This window comes from Cucumis sativus, chromosome 6, assembly GCF_000004075.3.
Source record: "Cucumis sativus cultivar 9930 chromosome 6, Cucumber_9930_V3, whole genome shotgun sequence".
NCBI classification, from domain to species: domain Eukaryota; kingdom Viridiplantae; phylum Streptophyta; class Magnoliopsida; order Cucurbitales; family Cucurbitaceae; genus Cucumis; species Cucumis sativus.
In genome coordinates, this window is record NC_026660.2 from 17,246,242 (window position 1) to 17,271,169 (window position 24,928).

The 24,928-nt window shown below is 29.3% G+C and overlaps 1 protein-coding gene across 1 annotated transcript; it reads left to right on the forward strand.

Annotated features, from left to right (window-relative positions):
* The first annotated feature begins 581 nt into the window (after nucleotides 1–581).
* On the forward strand, nucleotides 582–3,737 carry LOC101204803 (probable beta-1,4-xylosyltransferase IRX10). The gene is made up of 8 exons (XM_004148771.3): nucleotides 582–1,074; nucleotides 1,719–1,865; nucleotides 2,005–2,069; nucleotides 2,225–2,294; nucleotides 2,499–2,717; nucleotides 2,849–2,992; nucleotides 3,067–3,202; nucleotides 3,299–3,737. Exons 1-8 carry the CDS (start codon nucleotides 709–711, stop codon nucleotides 3,526–3,528), a joined length of 1,377 nt encoding a protein of 458 aa, XP_004148819.1. The 5' UTR covers nucleotides 582–708; the 3' UTR covers nucleotides 3,529–3,737.
* Nucleotides 3,738–24,928: the final 21,191 nt, after the last annotated feature.

Sequence of the window (24,928 nt, forward strand, 5' to 3'; positions counted from 1 at the left end):
TTGTAGAAAAATCCACAAAAACAAAAAAAAAAAAAGCATCAAACAATAAGTAATAATAGTGGATAACAATTTTAGGGATAACAATTAAGTGCATAGTGCATAACAACATTTTAAAAAAGAATCACAAATATAACTAAATCTATTAGTGGTAATCTTTTATTGTTCATAGACTCTTATAATCTCTTAGTAATAGACTTCTAGTATTGATAAACTCTAACAGATTTAGTCATATATGCAAATTTTTTTACACAATATTGCTATACATGTTAATTTAAATTTATTTATTTATGATCTTTTCCAAAAATGTCTATCGTGATACCTATTTTAGACAAGAGTGACCATAAAAGATTAAAAAATCTATACCAACCAAACCGAAGTCATTGGTCGTAAAAGGAGAGATGTTGGTTTTAAAAAGATTTTAATGGACAATTTACTAAAAGTATTTTTAAGTATTAAATTGATCCAACTCGATCGACCGACCCTCACTGATCACGTTGAAGGATGATCACAATTTTATGTATATTTTGGTAAGTTGAAGATGGGGATATTTTAAATTTGGTTGGGTGAACCTCAGTGAAGTTGTAATAAACATAAACAAACGAGAAGTTTGAAGGTGAAAAGAAAGAAAATAAAAAGCCCTTCAAAATTTCTGAACTTCGGTCGTCCATGAGAGGGAAGAGACAGCGAGAGTGAGGAAGAAGCCGAAGAATGGGAAGTGTGAACAACAAAGGCAGACCATTTGGAGCTCACCATAATCCTCCACTTTGCACTAGGTCGCATCAGATCGGGGCTTTGCTTCTAGTTTGCACCACCTTCTTCCTTACCCGTGCATTCGATCGATTGCTTGTTCCCTTCTCCCCCAACTCCTTCAGTGGATTCCGTCAATCCCACTATGCCCTCCAATCAAACCACGATGGATCCATTTCGTGGCCGGATAGAGGGTACGGTTCCCATCTCTCTCTCAAGATTTATGTCTACGACGAGACCGAAATTCAGGGGCTCAAAGCTTTGATGTATGGGAGGGACGGCAAGATCACTGCTGCTGCTTGTTTGAAAGGCCAATGGGGTACTCAGGTATTCTTCTCATTATTCCTTTTATACCTTTTCCGTTTATGAAATTGTTTTGTTCTCCCTCTATTGAGATTATTTCTTGTTTAGCGCCTGCAAACTCCACCGTGTTCATTGTATACATGCTTAGAGGCTTGATTTCGATGTTAATTTTCCTGCTTTTGGATACAGCGGTAACTTAAGCTGTGCCTATTACTTGTGGATGTTCTTTGTTTATCATTTCGACATAAGGCTTTGTTTGGCTCTCATGGGCACAGATTACATAATCTACCATGAGCACTGTACAATCGCTTAATTTCGCATATTACCTTCAACATTTAGAGTTATTGCAAGGTTCTTAAGTTTTTCTGGTCCAATGCCATCTTGTTTATCCGTGCAAACTATAGAAAAAGGGGAACTGAATGATTTATGAGATTCATTTAGATCTGGCATTAGATTGATTGTCTTTTAGGTTACTCTTTGGGCTTCTACAATTTTTCCCCCTTTTAATTTGCAGTCTGGAGGCTTTTCTGTGAGCTATCCGGCTTGTTGAAAAGGGCACCCAGTCACAGTTTTCTCTTACTTAACTAATTTTTGTTCTATATCAATACCAAAATCTTCTGTAGACCTTCTCATTGATTATCTCCGGCACAATGATTGGTTGGTTGTAGGTGAAGATTCACAGATTGCTTCTACAGTCGAGATTTCGGACAAGAAATAAAGAAGAGGCAGATTTTTTCTTTGTGCCTGCTTATGTTAAATGTGTGAGGATGCTAGGTGGTCTCAATGACAAGGAGATTAACGAAGCTTATATACAGGTGCAGTCCCCTCTTATTTTTGCTTGATATTTCAAGGTATAGGATAAACAGATATATTATCTTAGCAATGTTTCCTATAGTATGGGTGTAGAAAAGGCTAATCATTTTGCATATTGTGCTAATTTTGCCCACCCATTAGGTTTTAGGTCAAATGCCGTATTTCAGGCTCTCAGGGGGTCGTGACCACATATTTGTTTTCCCAAGGTATAGGTTCTTGTTCAGTTTTGATGGTTTTTTCTAATTTCACATTGAGCAAGAATAGAGTAGAATATTTTTGGTGAATTATTGGAGCATATTTTTGTGTGTGTCGAAAGTATCCTTCCAACTTTCACTACTTACACTTTTGCTACCCAATGCAGTGGTGCAGGAGCTCACTTATTTAAATCTTGGGCGACTTACATAAACCGTTCCATAATTCTTACTCCTGAGGTATAAGAAGTTTCAAAAGTTATCATTGTGCTTCAGATACTGATTTTTTACCAGATTCATTTGGAACTATTGTGCTAACAATTTTAACACTCTAGTTTGTTCTGCTTGGATGGTTCTTAAGCCTTATATTAAATTCAACTTTTTGACTTCTCTTATAGCTTCTTAAAATGATAATAAAATAAATGTTTTTTCTTGTTAGTATAGGGTGATCGGACAGATAAGAAAGATTTTAGTGCTTTCAATACATGGAAAGATATCATCATTCCTGGCAATGTTGATGATGGAATGACTTCACCTGGAGCTAAAATAGTCCAGCCTTTGCCTTTGTCTAAAAGGAAGCACTTGGCAAACTATTTAGGACGTGATCAAGGAAAAGTTGGTCGTCTAAAGTTGATAGAACTTGCAAAACAATTTCCTGAAAAGGTACGTTATTTTCTTCAACTTGTCTCATTTTCTGAATGAAGCCTCACAAATATGGTGATATGGGAACTTTTATCTCGTCATTTAATATTGAGAAATATATATATAACAAATGTTTATGATATCCCAAACAGTTGGAATCTCCAGTTTTGAAGTTCAGTGGTCCTGACAAATTGGGAAAGTTGGAGTATTTTGAGCACCTGCGCAATGCTAAGTTCTGTCTTGCTCCTCGTGGAGAATCATCTTGGACACTTCGATTTTACGAGTCATTTTTCGTGGTATGTCTCTACACACTCATTAAGCTGGCTAGAGGAATTGGTAATCCAGATAATATCATGCTCTATCTCTACAGGAGTGTGTACCAGTTGTACTATCGGACCAAGTTGAATTGCCTTTCCAGAATGTAATTGACTACTCCCAGATCTCAATAAAATGGCCATCAAGCGAAATTGGCCCTCAACTGTTGGAGTACCTCGAGTCAATTCCAGGTTAATTCACTCACCAATTACATCTTGTTCCACATGATACTGTCTTAAAACTTATGCCCGGCCTCGAACCTCCACTCTCTCTTTTTTCCCTTGCAGATGAGACCATAGACAAGATGATAGCACGAGGTAGACGAGTTAGGTGCCTATGGGTTTATGCTTCAGATTCGGAACCTTGCTCTACCATGCAAGGAATTCTATGGGAACTTCAGAGGAAAGTTCGGCAGTTTCACCAGTCAACTGAAACATTTTGGTTGCACAATGGGTCTTTTGTAAATAGACAATTGGTCGAATTTTCAAAGTGGAAACCTCCAATGCCTTTGCCTTGACATAGCATAACATTCAAGATGGCACCCATTTTGCTGTCTTTTGTTCTTTTTGCATATCACTATAGTATGAAAGTTTGTATTCCATATTTTAGAATTGTAAAGTGATGTTCTATAACGTTCAGAGAAAAGCTTATATTGAGGATAAATAGTTAATGTAATTTTTTTAAAAAAGCATTTGCAAGTTCTATTCAAATGTCATCTTTTCGACATGATTATTAGAAATAACATAGGATTTTTCTTTGTTTGAAACTAGTAGAGCATATAATTGAACCATCCATTTCTGAAATGATAATTGTGCTTTCTTCACTGAGTTATTATACTCGGATCAACAAAAGCAGAGTACAGAATTGCACCATCAACTTCTGAAAGGAGGCTTCTGATGATCTTTGTTGGAGTTAAGAACATGAATCATGTGATCTAGGCGTGAAGCAGCATCAGTCTTGGATTGTATCGGCTCCTAGCTGCTGGTACATTCTTTTTCACACATTTTGTTACATTGTGATTTTGCACAAGCATTCTGGAATTTAATAAAAAATGCTTTCAAATATCACCTAGTCCTCGCAAATGATCTCGTTGCCCTTTTGAATACGCTGCTCATTGATCCATCTCTTCTTCAGGAAGAACAAGGAGCTTTTAGTTTTTATAGCCTTTCATCATCAAAGCCAACCTATGGTTCTTGTGGATTGGAGTTCGCCTTATGCCTCACCGATGACTTAAAAATAGGACAAACTTTTTTAAATATCTCAGTTTTTTTAAAATGTTGAATAACTTCTTGTTGACGTCAAATTCGGGTGAAATTACAAAAAATACTCTCATGCACGCAAAAAAGAATCTTAGTCTGCTCTCTCTCTTTTTTTTCTCATTGACAAATCATCGCTCTTGCTCAATCTCAGTCTTGGCCACTCTCGCTCTTTCTCATATAATCTTGGTCTCTTCACTTTCTCTTGTTCTTAGTCTCAGTCTCTCTTGTTCTTGTTCTTGCTCTCCGAAGTTGGTTGCATTAGAGCTGCTCGCATGGATTCGTCATGCCAGAAAAGAGGAAGAAGGTGTGCGTTAGAGAAGAAGGGATGTGTTAGAGTAGAAGTCAAAGATAAAAAACGTGCTAGAGAAGAAAAGAAAAAAGAAAATGGCAATACCATAACTTCACGCTGTCGTAACGTTAAGAAATTTCTCATTTTTTTTCCAAAACAAAATCATTTGCCATTTTGAACCTTTAAAATATATCTTTTGGGCAATTTGCTCACGTGAATTGAGCGCTTCAATAAGAAAATGAAATTAGTGTATAGTGTTTTTTTTATCAACTTTTGTTTAACTCCCTATTTCTGTGATTACAATCTTAATTAATAATCTCATCTCACAATGGAACAGTATTATGTAATCTATTATGGCACTTGATGTTCTCAATGCAATTCTAATTAATATTTCTCATAAGAAAGAAAATTATACTGAGATAATCAACAATAACATTTAAAATTCACATCAATAACATATAAGAAGTGAAGCATGTTATGTGGAAAATGGACCTGGACTCTTCCTTGGCTTCTCATGTGAATTGATATTATATACTATATAGGTCTTAGTCTTGGAGATTACCTCCAACATGACAAAATGATCATTTTGTATTTGAATAGCCTACTCGAAGGAGGTTTTGAAATAGAGACTTATTTGACGTGGACACGAAATCCTCTTTGAACATTATTTTAAAAAAACAGAATTCCAATAAAGGTACAAATTATAGCTCAATTCTGTAGCAACCCCAAGTCACATCTTGATATTTGGAAATGACACATTTATCAATTCACATCATAAGCCAAACCCCATCTGATCTCAATAACATATATTTTATAATATCAGTTACCCCAAAGAGGGATACCCTTGAAAACCTTACTCTCAGACAAATAAATGAACCCATAATTGATTAAAAAAATGTGTTGTAAGTTAGAGATATTTTGGAAAAGAAACGACATTCTATGCCAACTCATTTGAAATGGCATTATTATATTCTCCAATCGAATATTGAAGAGGGTGCAAAGAAAAAGGTGGCATATTATCTCGTGATATTCTGTTCCACATTTTATGTATCAGAGCAGCAGAATAAGAACAAAAAACAGAAACACAAGTAAAGAAGCTATATAGTTCCGACAAGACAAGAAGGAATCAAATTTTCAGATAATCAAAACTCCTTCAAAACTGCCTAAGAACCCGTGCCATTCTATATGCACATTTTTAGTCAATTGATCTCTTCATAAACACACTACCACCACGAACCTTTCGGTATAAGAGAACAAATTTCTTTTTGATGAAAAACAGAGACCGTTTCCTTTTCCATTGTCTTTTACTGCAAAAAGAAAACCCATTTCAGAAGTTTTAAATTTGAAAAGGTAAAAAAAAATATGAGATTTGATATATGAAAGAATGACTATTGGTATGTATTTTTGTTTGTGTTACGGGTGATTTCAAATAAAAAGTAGTAATTTTTGTCGACAAATCTTATTAAAAAGCATTCGAGATGCAACAAACGTGCAGAGCTTTATCAAATCACATAAATTCGATTTGGATGGAGAGTACGCCTATTGAGTTAGGTAGATTGATAGGATTGAAAAAAGTAGGAGGAGATTTAAGAGTTTGACAGCCGTAACACAGTTATTTCTTACAAAATGATATCTATGTATTATGAAATCGATAATCAAAGGTGAAAAATCAAATATAGACATACACGATTCACTAATAATGTGTTAACTATATGTTTATGAACAAAGGGTCTAGAGAGAAAAATGAAAACAATTTTATTATTAGAGAAAAAATGTTAGATTTTATATTATAGGTAGAGGCTCTATGGAGAAGTCTTATTCCAAATTAAATATAATAGATATGAGTCCTATGGTTGGTCATTAAAAATGCAATATTACACATTTAAAGCAGTTTTCTATGGCACGATTGTGTTCTATCAAATTTGATAAGACTTATACAGTGAGTTGGGAGTAGACAAACGAGGATATTCAAAGTAAATTGTTAGATGCAAACAAAAATAAAGATTGGAACATTTGTTGTGTTTTAGAGAAAATGCCATTTTTGAAATCTCTTATAATATATACTGAATAGGTGAAGTGGAAAGTTTCATCCTTATACAAAGTGCTAGAAGAGAACAAAAGTAGATACAAACGCAGAATTTTGGCTTTTCAAAAGTTTGGATATTATGATTAAGAATACAAATTTTTATTTGCCCTCGTATGAACGAATGATTATAATATATACATTGTATTTAAGAAAACAAAAAAGAAAAACAAAACAATCACGTCAAGCAGGTATTTGGAATTTGTTCATTGATTATAGGGATGTGTGATTTCCTCGTCCTTAAAATACTACAAAGAAAAAACTTGTAAAGATTTGTGTTTCCATATATATAATTATTTGGGGCTATATATTTGTTATTTTCCATGCCCATCATTCATCAATGTAAGTTCCTTAATTAATGCACACTTTACCTATCCCTTAGGTCACCAACCCCTTAATTAATGCTTCTCAATGAGTATAATACTTAATTCAGTTTATATAATAAAGGGAATATTGTTGAAAATGGATATCACGTCCCAGCTACAACATGTATCTTTCTCCTCCTCTTTTAATGTGTGTGCTTACATTGATGTATCTTTGAAGTTTATATGTGCAAGGTATATTAATCTAGATAGTGTGGGGAGAACTAGCTAGGTTTATATTGAATTTGAATTTATATAATACATGTTTTATTGGATTTGCAATGTAATTAAAGGTGTTAAAATAAATGGAGAATGGAAAATGGAAAACATAATTATTGCGTTAGAGAAAGTACATACAATACTATACTAGTAAAGACAAATATGAATAAACCAACAATGATCTAAATATGTGGAATGTGTGGAGTTCTAAGATGTATAGATTAATTAGGTTATGAAAATTTTAAATTTTCATTTAATAACTATTATGTTTTTAGTTTTTTACTTTTAAATTTTTTATTGATTTTCTCTCAATCTTTTTATCTTGGTATTTACTTTTTTTTAGTGAAATATTTAAAATTTTCAAAAAACGAGGTTTATAATTTTCCTTTTCTTCTGCTTTCAATATTTGACTTTTTCTTTTTTAACATTAGTGGGTCGTAGATAAATTAACTTAGAACTTATAGATGTAAAAATATAGTTTTAATAAAGGTAGGATTTGTTTGGTAAAGAAATTTGGAAACAAAAATTTGAAAACAAGCCAGGAACATAAAATTATATTTCATGTTTTCAAAAACTAAATTCTAATTTAAATAATTTGTTTAAACTGTGTTTGATGGTTGATACAATACTTATAAATCATATATAAATAATTGTACTTACTACCAAAATATTATTGTTGAACATGTTTTATGTTTACAAAAATGGTGTAATGTTTTATTTTGTAATACTATATAATTTACAATACATTATACCATGCATATTTTAGATTTAAGAAATATTAATTGAATTTTTATAGCTTGAAAATAAATATTTCTAAATATTTTTTTAATTATTTTTATATACTCATGAATTTTAATTTATACTCAATCTTTCCAAAATTTACCATATTTAAATCACAAAATTTAAAAATAGTTTTTAGAATCAAAATAGCAGTATGACAAACACATATTTAATAAACTCTCTCTCTCTCGATATATATATATATGAAAGCATAAAACAAATTTCGGATTAACAACCGAACACACTTTTAATTTAAAAAATTAGGAATAGAAATCTAAGATCATGTTTGGTAATAATTTTTATTTTCGATTTTCAATTTTTAAAAATTAAGTCTACTATATCTTATAATTTCTCTAATTGTTTATATTTCGCTTAAATAAAATCATTTAGTTGTTAGCAATGTTTTCTTTTTAAGAAACACAAGTTTATAATTTTTTTAAAATAGTTTTTTAGAACTTGGTATGATTTTTAAATTAAGGGTAAAAACTAGTTGGTGTTTATAGACTTAAAGTTTCAAAATCTAAAAACCAAAATCCAAATTGTTAACCAAATTGAGATATTGTTTATACTAATAAGATGAACTTATTTTTCTTTCTTTTTTAGTATTTCATTCGCATCAAACTTATATAAGCTAAACATCTTGAAATTTTTACGAAATCAATGGATTTCAAAACCTAGCACATGATTTACCAAATCAAATGGTAAAAAGTAGTATCCAAATATAAAAAGATGCAAAGATGGAAAAAGTGTTCTTAGATTTATAACGGGATCTAAATTAAATAATTGCTCAAACTTTTTTATAAATAGTTGCTAGATATTCAATACTATCTATAAGTGAAGATGCACTTATTTCTTTGTTTCTTCTACTAGTTCATTCACTTAAAACTTACATCAATTAAACATTTTACAATATTTTTTTCGATTGATGAAGGAAGTCATCATAGTTGTCGTAACAGTAATTTATTCACTATTGAAAACAATCAAATACATTAGGTGTCACGTTTTGATGGCAGGAGAAATGGATTAAAATGTTGTACCAAAAGCACATATTTAGGCAATGAATTTCATCCACAAATGCAAGCAAAGCACACTACAAACATTAATGCTTGAGGTTTCTTTATGTGGCCAAACCTTGTTTGTGATTTTTAAGCTTCCAAAAGAGTCCTGTCTGCTAGGGCATCATTATATTATATGCCTCATTCATATCCCACTTCATCAGTTTGATAGCTCCATCTCTTCTTCATCATATTACTTTACTTCAATAATATTATTTCCTTTTAGGTTATCCAAACAACTTGCATGTATATATTTATATATATAACACATCCCCATGTTGGGTGAGCCATTAGTTGCAACCGAAATAATTGACTCAACTGATTTTTTTCATTTAGTTTCTTTCGCTAGATCAAAATATGTCAACTGTTTTAATTGTATAAACATAATACTTCAAGATCATTCTAATTTTGATCATGATTGATAGTTTATTAATTAACTTCGACATCAACAATAGTTTTCATGTTTATTAGGTCAATATATTAGTTGGATGTTGATATCGATAAAATACCATAAATCAAGTTAGATCAACTCGATTGTTTAAGCATATATGAATTATATGAGTTGAAAATAGAAACCAAATATTATTAAGAGTAGCTACCATATTCATGTTCCATTAGGTACATGATAAAAAACGCATACCATTTTTATTTCTTAATCATATGAATGCATATAATGTTTCATACCTATAGTGTAAACATATGCATCAACACGTTATTTACCTCTAAAAAGTTTTACTTAGTTTATATGTAAATAATCAACCAAAAGTACATCAATACTGCTATTAAAACTGTTGGATGTATATGTGTATATGGTATATAGTGAAAGAAAGTGAAAGTTGATGAATATTAAAATATAAAAATTGATTTAATTGAGTAAATTAAATTCATGTGAGATTATGTTTCACGCATAAATTTAAGTTTTTTTCAATTTAAATGATTTTTTAAAAAAAATTAGAGGACAGAAAACATATGTAGAATTTAACTCCAACCAATGCTCGAATCACCTAAAATTATGTGTCCTCACACAGAGGCAAGGGAAACCACGAAGGAATCTCAACACTGACCTTCTCACCTCCATCACAGCAAGAAGAAAGGAAGAAACAAAAACAAACGTCCCAACCACCAAACAAAAGAGAAGTTCTAGCGAGACAACGAGCCATTCCGTTCGTAAACCACGGGCACCAGCAAAAATTTGACGCCCTAGTAGCCCGAGCCAACCCCTCAACCTTACCCACAAAGACAATCATCTAAAAATGTCATGATTACAATGCTTTAATACATAAACAATTCCTGATTACAATGAATGAGTTATGTTTGATTTTAGTCAAATAGCAACTAAATCGAGTTAAATTCGAAATATGTTTTAATTTTTCTATTTATTTGAATTTATTTTGTATTTTGGAGAGTTACCGAGTTGTTTGTCTATAAAATAACAACTTTATTCTTTGTTTGCTTCATGTCGTTTCAAAATTTAAGAGTTTTCTCATTTTTCTTGTTTTTTTTTTCTTTCCTTTGTCATTGAGTTGAGTTTAGAATAAGTATCAAGAGTTCTACCAGATCTGAGTAGCTCGAGGTGCAGTTTCACCAGAGTTAGTCATTATATTTTGTCGAAAATAATTATTGTAGCCTACTTGCAAGCTCGTCCAAATAGAATAATTTTTTTTAATACAAAGCTTATGATAATTGTGCCTTCACTAAGTTTGGATATATAAAGTTTTTAAGGTTTTCTTAAGTTTTGATTATTTCCATATTTAAACCAGTGTAACATTTGAATTCTAAATAGTATACATTGAGTGTATTATTGCCAATTGAGGTTCAATTAGTTTGTTCGTGTATTTCGTTTAAATTATACTAAAAGTTTCCTTTGACAAAAACAACTCTAAAAATTAAAATTTTAAAAAAGCCTAATTATCTTAAGCATTTTTACACAATTGAAAACTCTCATATAAATATGAACTACTACTAATTACTCAATTCAATTCACAAAACATAGAATTTCTGTTGAATTTTGTTGTTTTCATATAAATTTTATTATGTTCATTTCAATCAATGCTAACATTATATTAATATTCATATGAATTTTAGGTAGTGGAGAAGAGAGTCCTAGAAGGCCTAGAACTATCTATCCAAGAATCGACATGAACCTAATAGCACATGTTCTAGTAAAAGAGATCAAAGATTTAGGCAACAACATGAACATGTAATCTTCCAAATTCCAATCCACTAGTTCAATTTTCAAAAAAGTGAAGCCATATATTCTACCACATTTGAAAACTTGTTGTTTTCTAATTGGCAACTCCCAATATTTGCACCCACCATAATTTTAATTATTATATTTTTAATTCACACTATTTTAGAAATTAAATATATTTACCTTCCAGAGTAAAAATAATTCGACACTACTTTAAATAATTCAGCAATAATTAAGACTCAAAATTTTGTGTTAAAGACGTTTGGGTATTTGAACTGTTATCCTTTGAATATGCCTAATGAATTTGATAAATTTGGCAAAGGTCAAGTTGTTTCTAAAATCTTTTCTTTAATTTGAGTTCGAATATATTTTATGTAATGGTCTATGTTAAAGGAATGGATAGTTTAAAATAGATGGTAAATTGAGCAAGAGGTGTTTTTGTAAATGTTTTGTTTCTTTATACCTAGGAGAAAGAAAGGTCAAAGTTGCTTTCAGAATAAAAGTGGTTGAATGAATTTGTGATTATCTTCTCCTCATTCCAATCTAAACAAGTTTACTAATTACTTTTGTTTTGAAGATAGGAGTGATAGTTGGGTTTGAGTTTGTTTTTCAAATTTAGTAATGTTCAAATTAATATCGACCATTCAAGAGTAATAATCGGATCAATTAACTCTATGAAATATTTTTGAAAATTTTCGAATGACTCCTCTCATTCTCCGACTGGCCGACTTTATCATGTTATCTCATATTTGAAATTTTAAGGATTCTTTCCAACATCTATTTTATAAGGTTGGCTATTAGATAACTAACTTAAATAATTTTCGTTATTGAAGTTTGGAACTTCATTCTTTTATCTCTCTTTTATTTAGGAAAAAACTCTATCTCACAACTATGCATTCTAAACATAAACTTTCTTATTTTAACATATTTAATTCCAACTTTTATAATTCAACTTAGTGTCTTAATTTAAGTACCTGAAACGATTTTTTTTTTTTTTTTGCATTTTAGAAAAGGTAATGGTTTGGTTTTCATTAGTAGGCCGAACCAACTTAAGAAAGATGAGAAATCATTCAGGTCGTATATTTAACTTTCAAGTTCAATATTATAACTATTGCAAATGGTCATGAACGTTTCTTTTAGAGGTCACTTAAAATAAATGATTTTGGAGACGACATCAATCATGTTAAAAATATGATTGATCACCTAATTAAAAAAAGAAGTATGGGTGTTACATGCCAAATTGAAAAACATTACCAAATTTTATCTATTATTATTTAATTAAAAAATTAAAAAAAAAAGATGTTATTTTGCTTTGTCCATGTTTACTAGTTCACATTTTAGAAATAAAGCAGGAACTAATAATGACATCAAAGCAATTAATAAAAGTGACAATTTATTTTTTATTTACAAAATAATTAATTTCCTTTACCTCAAGTTCTAATGTTTTATATCATAGTGTTTGAATAAGAAACTTCATGTATTTAAAGGATTTAATAAATTAAAAAGAGAGAGAGAGAGAGAGAGCACTTTGATTGTTATTTATTGTTGAAATTCAAAATTTACTAAAAAGCCAATTTATAAACCCAATAATTTTCATGTAAACACTACTAATTCTCAATTTCAGTTAGGCATTTGATGGATTTTAGCCAAAAACCATAAAAAGATCCCTACTTCATCCTAAAACCAATTCTTAATTTACACTTTTAATTTTTTTAGCCAAAAAAGAGTAATGAATGGATATAAAAAAAGTAAATTCACAATTTATAAAAAATATGCCTATTAAAAGAAATATTTAACAGATTAATTGAGGATGATATGTACCTATACCCAATCAGATCTAAAATAATTAAAATTCAAACTAAAATATTAATACACAATGCATAGGATTGAACTTATTGTAAACATAAACAAACAAATCTGGTGATGCCCAATATCAATTCATTTGAACCTTAATATGAAATGAGACTAAAAAGAACCATAAAAGATTAGAATTCAAACTGAGATATAGACAAATGGGAGACAAACAACATATTCTTTTTCCCTCTAAAAAAATCATTGGGAAGGGAAGAAACAACCTTCTTCTTCTTTTTTTTTTTTTCTTTAATAGAACATTTTATCCTCCTCCTCAATATATATAGTACGTAAAAACCAAAAATATTTAGGGCTCCAATACAGTAAAAAAAAAAAAATGTTCTCACCTAATTGTTCTAGCTAATACAGTATCGTGAAAATAACGAGGGTTCCTTCCTATAGTTTGACATGATAAAGGAGAAACTTTAGTTTGACATGATTATTCTCTAATTTGATTCTCTTTCCCTGCTTTTTAGTTCGAAAAAGAAGTCCCTGTAGAAAAGGTTAAAGAAGGTCTTTTCTTTTCCACGGAAGATGAAGGGAAAAAGGGATTTGTTTATGGAGGCAAGGAAGAAGAAGGTGGAAGTGAGGAGAGAGGGGTGGGGAGAAAAATGGGAATGATGAGGAGATAGGAGAGGGAAGTTGGGTGGAAAGAGTGTGTGTGTGTGCATGTGAGAGGTATGGTTAGAGCAAAATGGGGAACGACAAAATAAGTGAGATTGACAGAGTGTGGACACATTAACAAAATGAGAGATTAATTATACTTTTTGTTTTTTAATTTCTTTTTCAAGAAAATAATTCTCTCAAATATCTTAAATTCAAATGTACTTTTAGTTTTCTTTTATATTTTGTTATTTACGTTATAATAAAACATAAAAAGGAACAAGACGGAGGATAGAGAACATGAGTTCGATCAATGTAAGTAGTACTACCACTTATCTTATTTTGAGTTTTGAATATATATGTTATTCTCTTGTTTGTCCGTTCAAGGATACAACAACCTAACCGAAACGTTGTGTATAACGTAACTCAAACCACTCTGATAGAAAGTTGAGCTCAAAACTTCACAGTTGATTAGATTATCTTTAATTTTTGCCAATTAAGAGTTAGTGAAAGAGTTAATTAAGAGAAATATATGTACCAAAATTTTTGTTGGTGTAAATTGAGAGAATGGTAAGTTAAGTATTTATATTAAGCCTTAAACGTTGAATGATTACTTCAAAGCTTGTTACTAGATGTTCATGTATAGTGCTTTAACATTTGCTCAAATTCCGTTTTTCAACTTTTAACCAAAGAAACACTCAACCTTTAAGTCAACATTTAACATCTAAAATGCTGTTAAATATTAAAAATGTTACACTAAAATGTGAGAAGGTAAAATAACTTTACTTTTTAAATTGTTACTTTAGTTAAAAGGTAGAATGATGTTGAACGAAGACCAAGTAAAAATGAATATTGTAATTTTAATAATTCAATTTGGTAAAATCCATCCACTGTCGACAGATTTTATTAAGATTCAAATGAGTTTTATTTTGTGAGTACACTTCACTAAGTTAGAAGACACTTCACTAAGTTGGTACTCTTTTAGTAATTAATTTTTACTAAAATAATCAGGCTGAATTTGTAGTTTGAATCTTTTGAAGACTGTTAGGCTCTGAAACTCGTATTCAAATACCAACGTCTTTTTCAAATCTTTTTTCTTTATATAACTCGAATAAGTCTTGAAGAAGTCAAATATTCTTCATGAAAATACTTGTTTACGAAGGTAAAAGACTTACCTTTGTAAAGATTTTTCTATGGGTTTTTGCTTGAATGGGTCTTTGATTCGATACCTCGAAGAAGAATTATCAATTTTCTTTTGAATAGGTCTTTGATTCGATACCTCCAGACTCACAATTTTCTCTGGGGTGCAGTGTATAATATAGAGAAAGAAGAACTTGAAACACGAAAAGGAAACAAAATCTTTAAAAAGATTTGGTTAAAGATAATTGTCGCGACGTGATCGCTATGCGGAGCGGCCGACCTCCCCGTTTATTTTATTTTAATAAATAATTTTGGAGTCGCCACCAATTATATTAAGGTGTGATTGGTCACCAAAAAAAAAAAAAAGAATGGTCTACGTAAATTCAATTTAAGTTCAGGAGTCAGTTGTGTGTAGGGAATGTGTTAGCACCCTACAACACCCACAAAATGGTTACCCAATTTTATCTTTTAAATTAAATATAGGGGTTCACATAACAAAGTTTTTATTTAGGTTTTGTTTAAATGTTCCATGTTTATCAATTCATATCGAAGAAAGTAAAACATAAGCATGAATTGATAATTATGGGTGGCACAGGAGCCATTAGAAAAATGAAGTTTACTTTTGTTTCAAAATATTTTTATTTACCTTAAGAATATTAAGATACCAAAACTTGATATTTTAATCTCTATCATAGGTGTTTAATAAAAAATTTCATATATCTAGAATTAATAAATTCATAGAAAATACTACTCAGTCTCATTTAAAATATTAAATGTGTTTATTTAAAAACAATCTATTAATTAAATTTCAAACGGAAAAATTTCATGTATTCATGGATTTTAAATTATAAAATCCATAAAAAAACAATACTTTTTCTCCAATTTACATTATTATATTTAAATAAAAAAAATGAATAATAACAATGACAAAACATTATGAAATTTGAAAAATACTTAAGTGTAATATGCTGAGATAAAATAAATACATTGATAATATATGCAAAATGTAAAAGATATTAATGTAGGATGCAAGATAATTAATTAATACAACACATGCAACATAATTAATTAATTCAAAATGATGCAAAATAATTGATTAATGCATGATGCAAAATAATTGATTAATACATAATTAAACGAGGGCCAAATGAATATCAAATAATAATTAACAGTTGAATGTCAAAGTAGGTTTGACCCAATATGCAAATAAATAGTATTGCAAATAAATAATCACACCAAAATGAATATCAAATAATTATAGCCAGATGCATACTGATTAATTAATACATCATGCAAATAATTAGAATGAGTGAGTGAAAATGTCACATACAAGTTGCTAATTAATTAATAGGCCAAATGAAAAATGGGTGTTGCCAAATATTAATTATATCATGGATAATTATTAACATGGATAATATATGGATAGCAGTAATTATTAACGCAGTATGCAACAAAGACTGTAAAATGGATGCTAATGAAGAATATGAAGAATGAGTATTACCAAATACAGGATGCTAATTGATTAATTATGCATAATTATTAAGGCATGTCATATGGATATAAGTAATTAACTGTAAAATTGGTGTCAAGGAAGAATGAGTATCCAAATACAAATACATGATGCTAATTAATTAAAAAGAAATTAACACAGAATGGATGCCCAATAATAAAAGGAAATCACCACAGAATAGATGCTCAATAATAAAAGGAAATTAACACAGAGTGGATGCCCAATAATAAAAGTAAATTAACACAGAATAGATGTCCAATAATAAAAGGAAATTAACACAATGGATACCCAACAATTGAAAAAGAAATTAACACAGAACAAAATACTCAATATTTAAAAAAATTAAAAATTAAAAAATTTAATATAGAATGGAAGGTAGAATGCTCCGTATTAAAAAAAATACAAATAATTAAATTAACATGTCAAATGACGGTAAAATGATGAACACGATGGTTCATAATTAAAAGCAGTATCATCAAACAAAAATAAAAAGAGAAAAAAAAAAAACTTACCAGCAGGTCGGCCCTTAAATGCCAAAGATTATTCTTTTTGATCTTCTTTCACTCTTCACCTCTTTCTAAATCCTCCAATAATACAAAAAAAAAAAAAAAAAAAAAATCTCCCCTTCTTTTTTCCTCTTTCCTTTTTATAGGGCAATGTCCATTGTTTTTTTAGATCAGGAGATGGAGTGCAAACTAGAGAGATAGGAAGAAAGTGAGAGAGTGGAAGAAAGTGGCCAACAAAAAGGGATGGTTGAGAAAAAATAGGAAGAAACAAACCTTTTATTTTTATTTTTATTATTTATTTTTAAATGTATTTATTATTATTGTTGTTTTTAAAATATCAATTTAAGATTCAAATTCAAATTTAATTTTTTTTTCTTTTCCTTTTTCTTTTATAATAAATAAATATAGGACGAAATACGGTATCTACAATAATCATTAAAGATTCTTGTTTAATGACTAGTTGATAAAGTGAAAAACAATATCTATTTTAAAATATCTTCTTGTAAGAGAAAGCAACACTAACAAATAAACAAAAAATATCCCTAAAAACATGAAATGTATTTTTAAAATAATTTTAAAAAGAAACTAAATATAATTTTTGTAAAAAGCATCACAAAATCCAACCAACATTGATAACTTATATATCAATTTTTACTGTAAGCTTTCAATGTTAATCATAATATACACAAAGCTTAAATAAAATAATACAACTTTTTAATATCAACGGGCAAAATGACATTATAGATAAATTTTCGTTGAAATTGGTGAGTTAGGTCATTACCACGTGTTTGAGATGATACAGAACGACCGACATCTTCGACATTGGGTTAACGTTAAATAAAATAAAATAAGAGTTGTTATCAATCCATTTTACGATGTAATTACACACCAAAATAAAATAAACAATTTTTATTAAAAAGATGAATAAAATCGATATCAACAAATTAGCAATCGAAAAATCCAAAATCCCATCTAAAAAATTGGTGGACAAGTTTTGTTTTATTTTTTCCCATATTACTCCAATACTTGAAGTAACAGTTGTATGAGATGTGAGAAAATTTTATGAATTAGAGTATATTAGAATTTAGAAAAAAAAACCTTCACTTCTAGAAAATGAAAAATGTTACAACGTCTCCCACGGATAACCTTTTAAATAACTCTCACTTCAAAAATCTATGTTGTAACAATAATAAAAAAAATAATATTTAGGTAAAGTATGAAAATTAAAAGAAAGAAACAACAAATTTAAATTTTAAAAAGTACACTTTAAATTAAACAAAAGAAAAGACTTAGATTTAAGGAAAATTGTCAATTTTTTTTAATAAAAATATTTACCCTTCCTACAGAAATAAAAGGTAAGAAATTTTGTGATTTTTTGTTGTAGGTATAGTAAATAGTTTGTTTTATTTTTTAGGATTTTTTTAAAAATAATATAAAATTTAAAACATACCTAAAAAATAGGTTGGGTATAAAACTATTTTTAAAAATAAATGAGTTGAGATGAGGTCGTGTATTGGCTAAACGATTTCCATGCAATGGACTCCACATCTTCTATTTTTTCCTTATTTTTATATATATTATACACTGCACTCCACATTTTTTTTATCTTCTCATTATTTATATACGTGGGTTCCACACATTTCAATTTTTCTCATTATTTATATATACATACCCACATATAATATAATATATATATTAAACATTCAAATTCTAAAACATTCAAAAGTAAAATGTGTGGTATCCACATATATAAATAATGAGAAAATTAAAAAATGTGGAACCCAATATAATATATATATAAGAATAAAGAAAAAAATAGAAGATGTGGAGTTCAGTGCATGAAATCGTGTACCTGGTACACGACTTCAGCTTAACTCACATATTTTTAAAAATGGTTTTGCAGTCAATGTATCTTTCAAATTTTAGATTGTTTTTAAAAAAATCCTATATTTTATTTCCAAATTTGAAAAAACAGCTTAATTTAATCAAATAATAATAATAATGGTAAAGAAATGGGATGGTGTGGGTGTTCTTAAAACCAAAAAAGAAATAAAAAATCTGCCGCCCAGCATACCAAAAACACATGCTCTAACAATAATAATAATTAATTACTAAAATTAATATATTTCTTTAATCATTTTTTTACAATTTCCAACAACCCATTTTCCTCTCAACTTTTTTCTTTTTCCTTTTCTCTCTATCTTCCAACCACACTTTCCTCAAAAAGTCTTTAGACCAAAGTATTTGAGTCTTTTTTCTTTTATCTCATCTATTTTCTTAACTATATTTATTTCATTGCCCCGTTTCTTTTATAATAACTAAAAAAGAATTAACAATATTAGAGTAAGATCATGGAAGAGGAAGGAGATGGAAATAAAAATAACAATAATTACAAATCCTTAAGGATGACTTTTATACTTTGCTAATTAATAATGTAAATGTACCTATTAAAATGTTATTTTAACACAGTGATGGTTGCAATTTATTAATTTATTTTCCATTATTTTAAGCATTATATTTTTGTAAACTGGGAAAGAAAAAAGGAAAAAGAGAAGACAATTGCCTAACAAAGAAAGAAAAAAAGAAAAGGTAAAAAACAACCTAATTTGAAATTTGATTTCTTGTATTGTAGTTTATAACAATTTTAGGCGTAAATAGGGAAAGGGCCCCAACATGCACAAATTTCTAATTCTATGCTCCATCACTTCAAAAACAAATGTCCCTGACGTCAGCCTCACAAAATAATACCAAAAAAAAAAAAACACTTTTATTTTTGTAATAATTACAAATAAAATTCTTGCACTTTCCTTCCAACATGTCCCTCAAGATGATGTCTCTTTTGAATTCACCTACATTGGACCGAATACCTTTTTGGAGTTAGTGGGCTCTGATACCATGCTAAATTTAATAGTATGAGTTTCATCATATAACCAATTGACAATTAGAGGAGTAGTCCACCTATCTTATATGAAGTATGAGTCCCCTTGATTTTTCCAACGTAGGACTCTCAACTTCTCTAATAGTCAAATGATCAATTCACCTACTGGTCAGAACACTGCTTGCCAACTTGCTTGGTCAAGTCGCCTAGTCAAAACACTCACTACAAACATAAACTAGTTAGAAAATGGCTAAGTCGTGGATTTTGCTCTTTTTAAGAGGTTTTGTTCTTTTTGTGAAAATAGCTTAGATCGTCCCGTCGTCCCCAGGATAAAACAATCTTGTTCTTTGATTATTTTTCTCTGTAAAACTAATCAGAATTCTCAACACTCAAATGACATTCTAATACTTGGTAAACTGAAAATGAGAGAACTTTTTAGGAGAATAAATTGTAATGTAGTTTAGTCACATTTTGAAGTGAAGAATGAGACCATATATATAGGAGCAAGGAGACAACTAACGATCACAAACAAAATTAATGACAAAATAAAAACCGATTAATGAAACGAAATATATATCTATGTACTGGTAAATATTGATAGAAGTATATCAACGTCTATTATCAATAAAATACAAATTTTACTATATTTTAATTGATTATGTTATATTTAAATTTGCTCTAACTTATTATTTACTGTAATATTTTTTTAAAGTTAAAATATTTAAAGATAAAATAACGGTAAGCTTTTTATTACTAAGAAGTAGAAGACAAATTTTATAAGAGAAATTGTGGGAAATAGCAAATATATATATATTTATTTATTTAAAAAAAAAAAAACTGAAATGTCCTATAGAAATCAATTCAATAAATTTGCAATAATAATTTTAATTTGTTTGCTATATTTGATGAGGTGAAAGTGCATTTTTCTATTAAAAAACAAAAGAAAGGAACACAAGAAGTGTAAAATAAAAAACACTTTTCAATTAGAAAGAGGAGTGAAATTAAAAAAAGAAAAAAAAAGGATCCACTAATCACATCACCAAACTTTCATATTTTGGTAATATCTTAAAAACTACAATATTTGGATAATTAATTTAAAAACTTACAATATGTTGTGAAGTTTTCCAAATATGTCCTTTCAAAAGTTTTCGTAAAAATTATGAAATTATGTAGAATTAAAAATAGGGTAGGAATGAATGATATTCGTTTTTTCTTCTTTGTTTAGATCCAATACGAATGATATTCGAAAAAGATAGTAAGAATTTAATAGAGGATTAGATACATAGAATATTTTCGATGTTGACTTAGGATCTTCTTACGTGATGCTTTTTTATTTTGTTGGATAGCTTTTTAACTTTCTTATTTTAAATAATTTCCATTTTCTACTTTTGGAAAATTATGATTCGTTTATTTATTCATCGTTATTTTACGAGGTTTTTTTTTTAAAAAAATATAACAAATCGACAAAATATTTATACTATATAAAACAATTTTGGAAACGAAAAAAATCCACAAGTCCACAATAAAAAAATGGCACCTCAAGTGAATTGCCAAAACGTTCATGTATCTCTTACACTTATAATTTAAACTTTAACCCACTGCATAAAACAAATTAATAGACTTTAAAATAATTGCTAATAAAAACATTTCTTACTACTTGAACCAAGCGCTATTTCGTTACACTTTCCTTACTTCCTTAGTTCAAGAATAAATCTTTAAACTTGTATGTCTTGCCTAGCTCTCACAAAATTGAGCTGCAGATCTTTTCATACTAGGCTTCTATAAACAGTATACTTTTTCATTTATAAGAAATACTAGGTAAAAGAACTTAGATCGCTTGCTCGACTTCCACGTGTAGCATACTCATCCTATCCTTTCTTACTTAGTCGATGTTGGTTGTTTATTGTGCTCTATAATAATTTTATGTATAATTGGCTTATTATCTAATTATTTAATAAAACTTATTATTCTCATTATTATTCAATTGCATGTTATTGTATAATAATATTCATGAATATGTTATTATATTCTAAATGTTCCTAATCGATTATTATTGTGGAAACAACAATAAATTAATATTAGTATGAGTTATAATTGATAGTCATAGAATGATTATATATGTAAAAGACATAAATAATAATCATATTTTCTTATTAGAGAATAAGAATTGATCTTACCCTTTTTTTTAGATTATTACATGTACATGTGTCATAAATAATTTCATATAATTTATTGTTTTGATCCTTAGACCTTTGATTATCAGTGTCAAATATAAGAATTAATCTATTTTGATGCAATCAAACGTTATGTTTAACCAGATAAATATAAAGGTTGCACTCGAATACATTAGAAATTATATTGTGGACATTGATTAATCAATGTGAAACTTATCCCTCTTGCTATGGAGAGATATCTCTGGACCCCTTGATTAAGCATGACTGTATAAATGCATGGTTGTGCTATAAATGAATCAATAAGGGTGTTAATGTCATTTATTTTTTTAGTATGCTTATTGATCGAGAGAAAAATTGAATTAGATAAGGTGATTTTGTCCATGTCTTATATTCAATTATAGATATCACACGATAAAAGGATTAAAACAATAATTATATTAAGTGATGTTGGATCACCGACGTAATTTAATATGGGTAGCCATAATGTCTTGCCAGAGATCAATTATGACTTATGGGCTATAAAACCAGTTATGGGCTCATTGCCATATTAAATTAATCTAAAGGGTCACACTTGAAAGAACTTGCTCGAATTTGTCTTTGAACTGGGTAATTAATAAGCCCAATTAGAGAATTGAAAGCTTATTAGAAATTCTGAAGCTTATTAGAAAATTCTAAGCTTATTAGGAGACCGTAGGAAATCTATAAATAAGACATTGGGGGTCTAATTTTATATACAAGCAAAAGACATAAATTTGTTCTACACAAGAGAGAGAATAGAAAGAGTAAAAAATTTCACTTTGTGAGGTTCTAGCAGACTCAAATTCGAAGACTCAAATTTTTAGTTCGTGTGTGGATACTATCAGAGAATACTAGTGATTTCACAACGTTTTGATGATACAAATTTGGAGGATCATCCTTATCATAATAAAGGCAATTCAAATTTGGAACATTGGCACATAGGTACGTTTATTCATTATTTAATTGTTTTTGCACAACATGTTTACGTTTTAGGGTTAGATAATTTTTTTTATGTTAATTTTGTTGTGTCTAGCCCTAGTTCGTTTTCTAACAGTCGAAACACCTGACCTAGGAAGAGAAAACTTAAAACATAAGTCAAAGACTTAGTGAGTGATAGTTTTAAAAACCTTATTGGACAAACATTTTATGAAACCACTTTCTCAAACATGGCTTCAACGCCTTATACGTGTAAAATATTAAACACACACTAGTCTTCCATCTTCCTTTCGCCGAGAACATGAATCATTCCCACTCATAGGCTATTGTGATATCCCTCATCAACACCATCCTTTGCGGTTCATTTTTCATTGCTCAAGCCTCTAAGCTCAACACCTCCTTTTATGCATTGGTCAACTTCACTCCACCATGCAGTCTTTTTCTACACGGTTGTATTTACTCGACAAATGCTTATAATAGTTAGCTCCATTGGTAGAAAGTAAGATTAATGGTTTACAATAAACATAGTGTAAGGCCCTAATTGCGTATCACATCACAATGAAGGCCTTGTGGTAGGGATAATGCGTGAAGAGACTTCTGTTGGTAAAACGCGTTTCATAAAAGGAGTGTGTGATGGAAGGTCTTTTCACAAAAAGGGTTACGTGGCTAATGGTAGAACAGTTTGAGTTACTTCACCAAGAAATAGTGATGTGACCCTAATGTCAGTAGGACGATGATTGATTCATGATAAGGGTCAAATAGAGACACATGATGTTTTGAGATTGAGTCACTTCTCGACGTCAGTAAGTGTAGTCATTCTGCTATGGGAAAATTCATCGAGGGCGACCTATAAATAGAAGAAATTTAGGTCTGTTTAAAGTTGCTTGTGGCCCAAGCTTGTTTAAGAAAGGATTGGAAAAGTATATGAGATTTCATAGATGCACAACGAACTTGAGTTCGACAAGGATTTTAAGAGGTGCAAGGAGACTCTTGGTTGAGGAAGCTAGGAGGAAGAGTAAGTTAATTGTCATTCTGAGTGGTTCTTCATATAAAGTGTTTCCAAAGTGAAAAATATTTCTAAAATGTGTTTAAATCATTAAATTTATTTTCTATCAAGTCCATTTCTCTATGTTTTCAAATCCCTAAAATGCACATAACTTATAAATGAATTGGACTTATTGTTGAGATGAGATACTCGAAATAGTATATGAGATGTGGTAAAGTTGAAAACAAGATGATCTTTTGTACCCTATGAAATGAGAATGTCTTATACTTGCTATGTGATCTGATATGAGATGTCTCTTCCTTACTGTAGGTTCTGGAATAAGAATCTATCTTCATTATCGGGAATATAATGCTCTTCATTCCAAATTTTAGCTTTGTGTTGTTTTACTTTAAACTCTAATTTATTAATACCATAATCAAATAGGAAAGAAATATCCATCTATAACATACCTACCTATTATTTATATTCATATCTACATATGTAGTGATATTTGGTGGCTTTATTATTATGTTTTTGTACTTTTTTTCTACATGTGAAATATTGATTCACCCGTTTGGTTAATATTCACATTTGAACATAAATTTAAACTATCGATCAAACTTTATTTTATAATATTTTTAAATCTCATACATTGTATCCCAAAATTTGCCACTATTGGCTGGTTGTGATTTTAAATTCTTCTATTTTTATTATTTATATCAAGAGAATGATAGAAAATATCAAATTGGATAAAATATTTACAACATATAGCAAAATTTTCATATTCTAAATTTTTAGATTTTATCAATAATAGGCATTAGTAGTCATTGATATACTTCTATTAGTAACTTATCATCGATAGAATCCAAAATTTGCCTACAACTTATAAATATTTTAATTTATCTTGCTATTTTTAAAAATATTTATTTATATTATGTTTTAATTCGTTGAAAAACATGTTTGATTTGAGAATATTGTTATTTTATATTGAGGTGAGCATGAATAACAAAAAAAAATAATAATAATAATGGAGGCGGAAGGTGGCGGATTGGTGGTGGTGGTAAGGAGAGGTTGGGTT

Excerpts from the sequence above, each read along its gene's own strand:
- LOC101204803 (XM_004148771.3), top strand. The coding sequence starts at position 709 with ATGGGAAGTGTGAACAACAAAGGCAGACCATTTGGAGCTCACCATAAT. Across the intron at positions 1,075-1,718 it reads AAGGCCAATGGGGTACTCAG|GTGAAGATTCACAGATTGCT; the intron begins GTATTCTTCTCA and ends GGTTGGTTGTAG. Across the intron at positions 2,718-2,848 it reads CAAAACAATTTCCTGAAAAG|TTGGAATCTCCAGTTTTGAA; the intron begins GTACGTTATTTT and ends TATCCCAAACAG.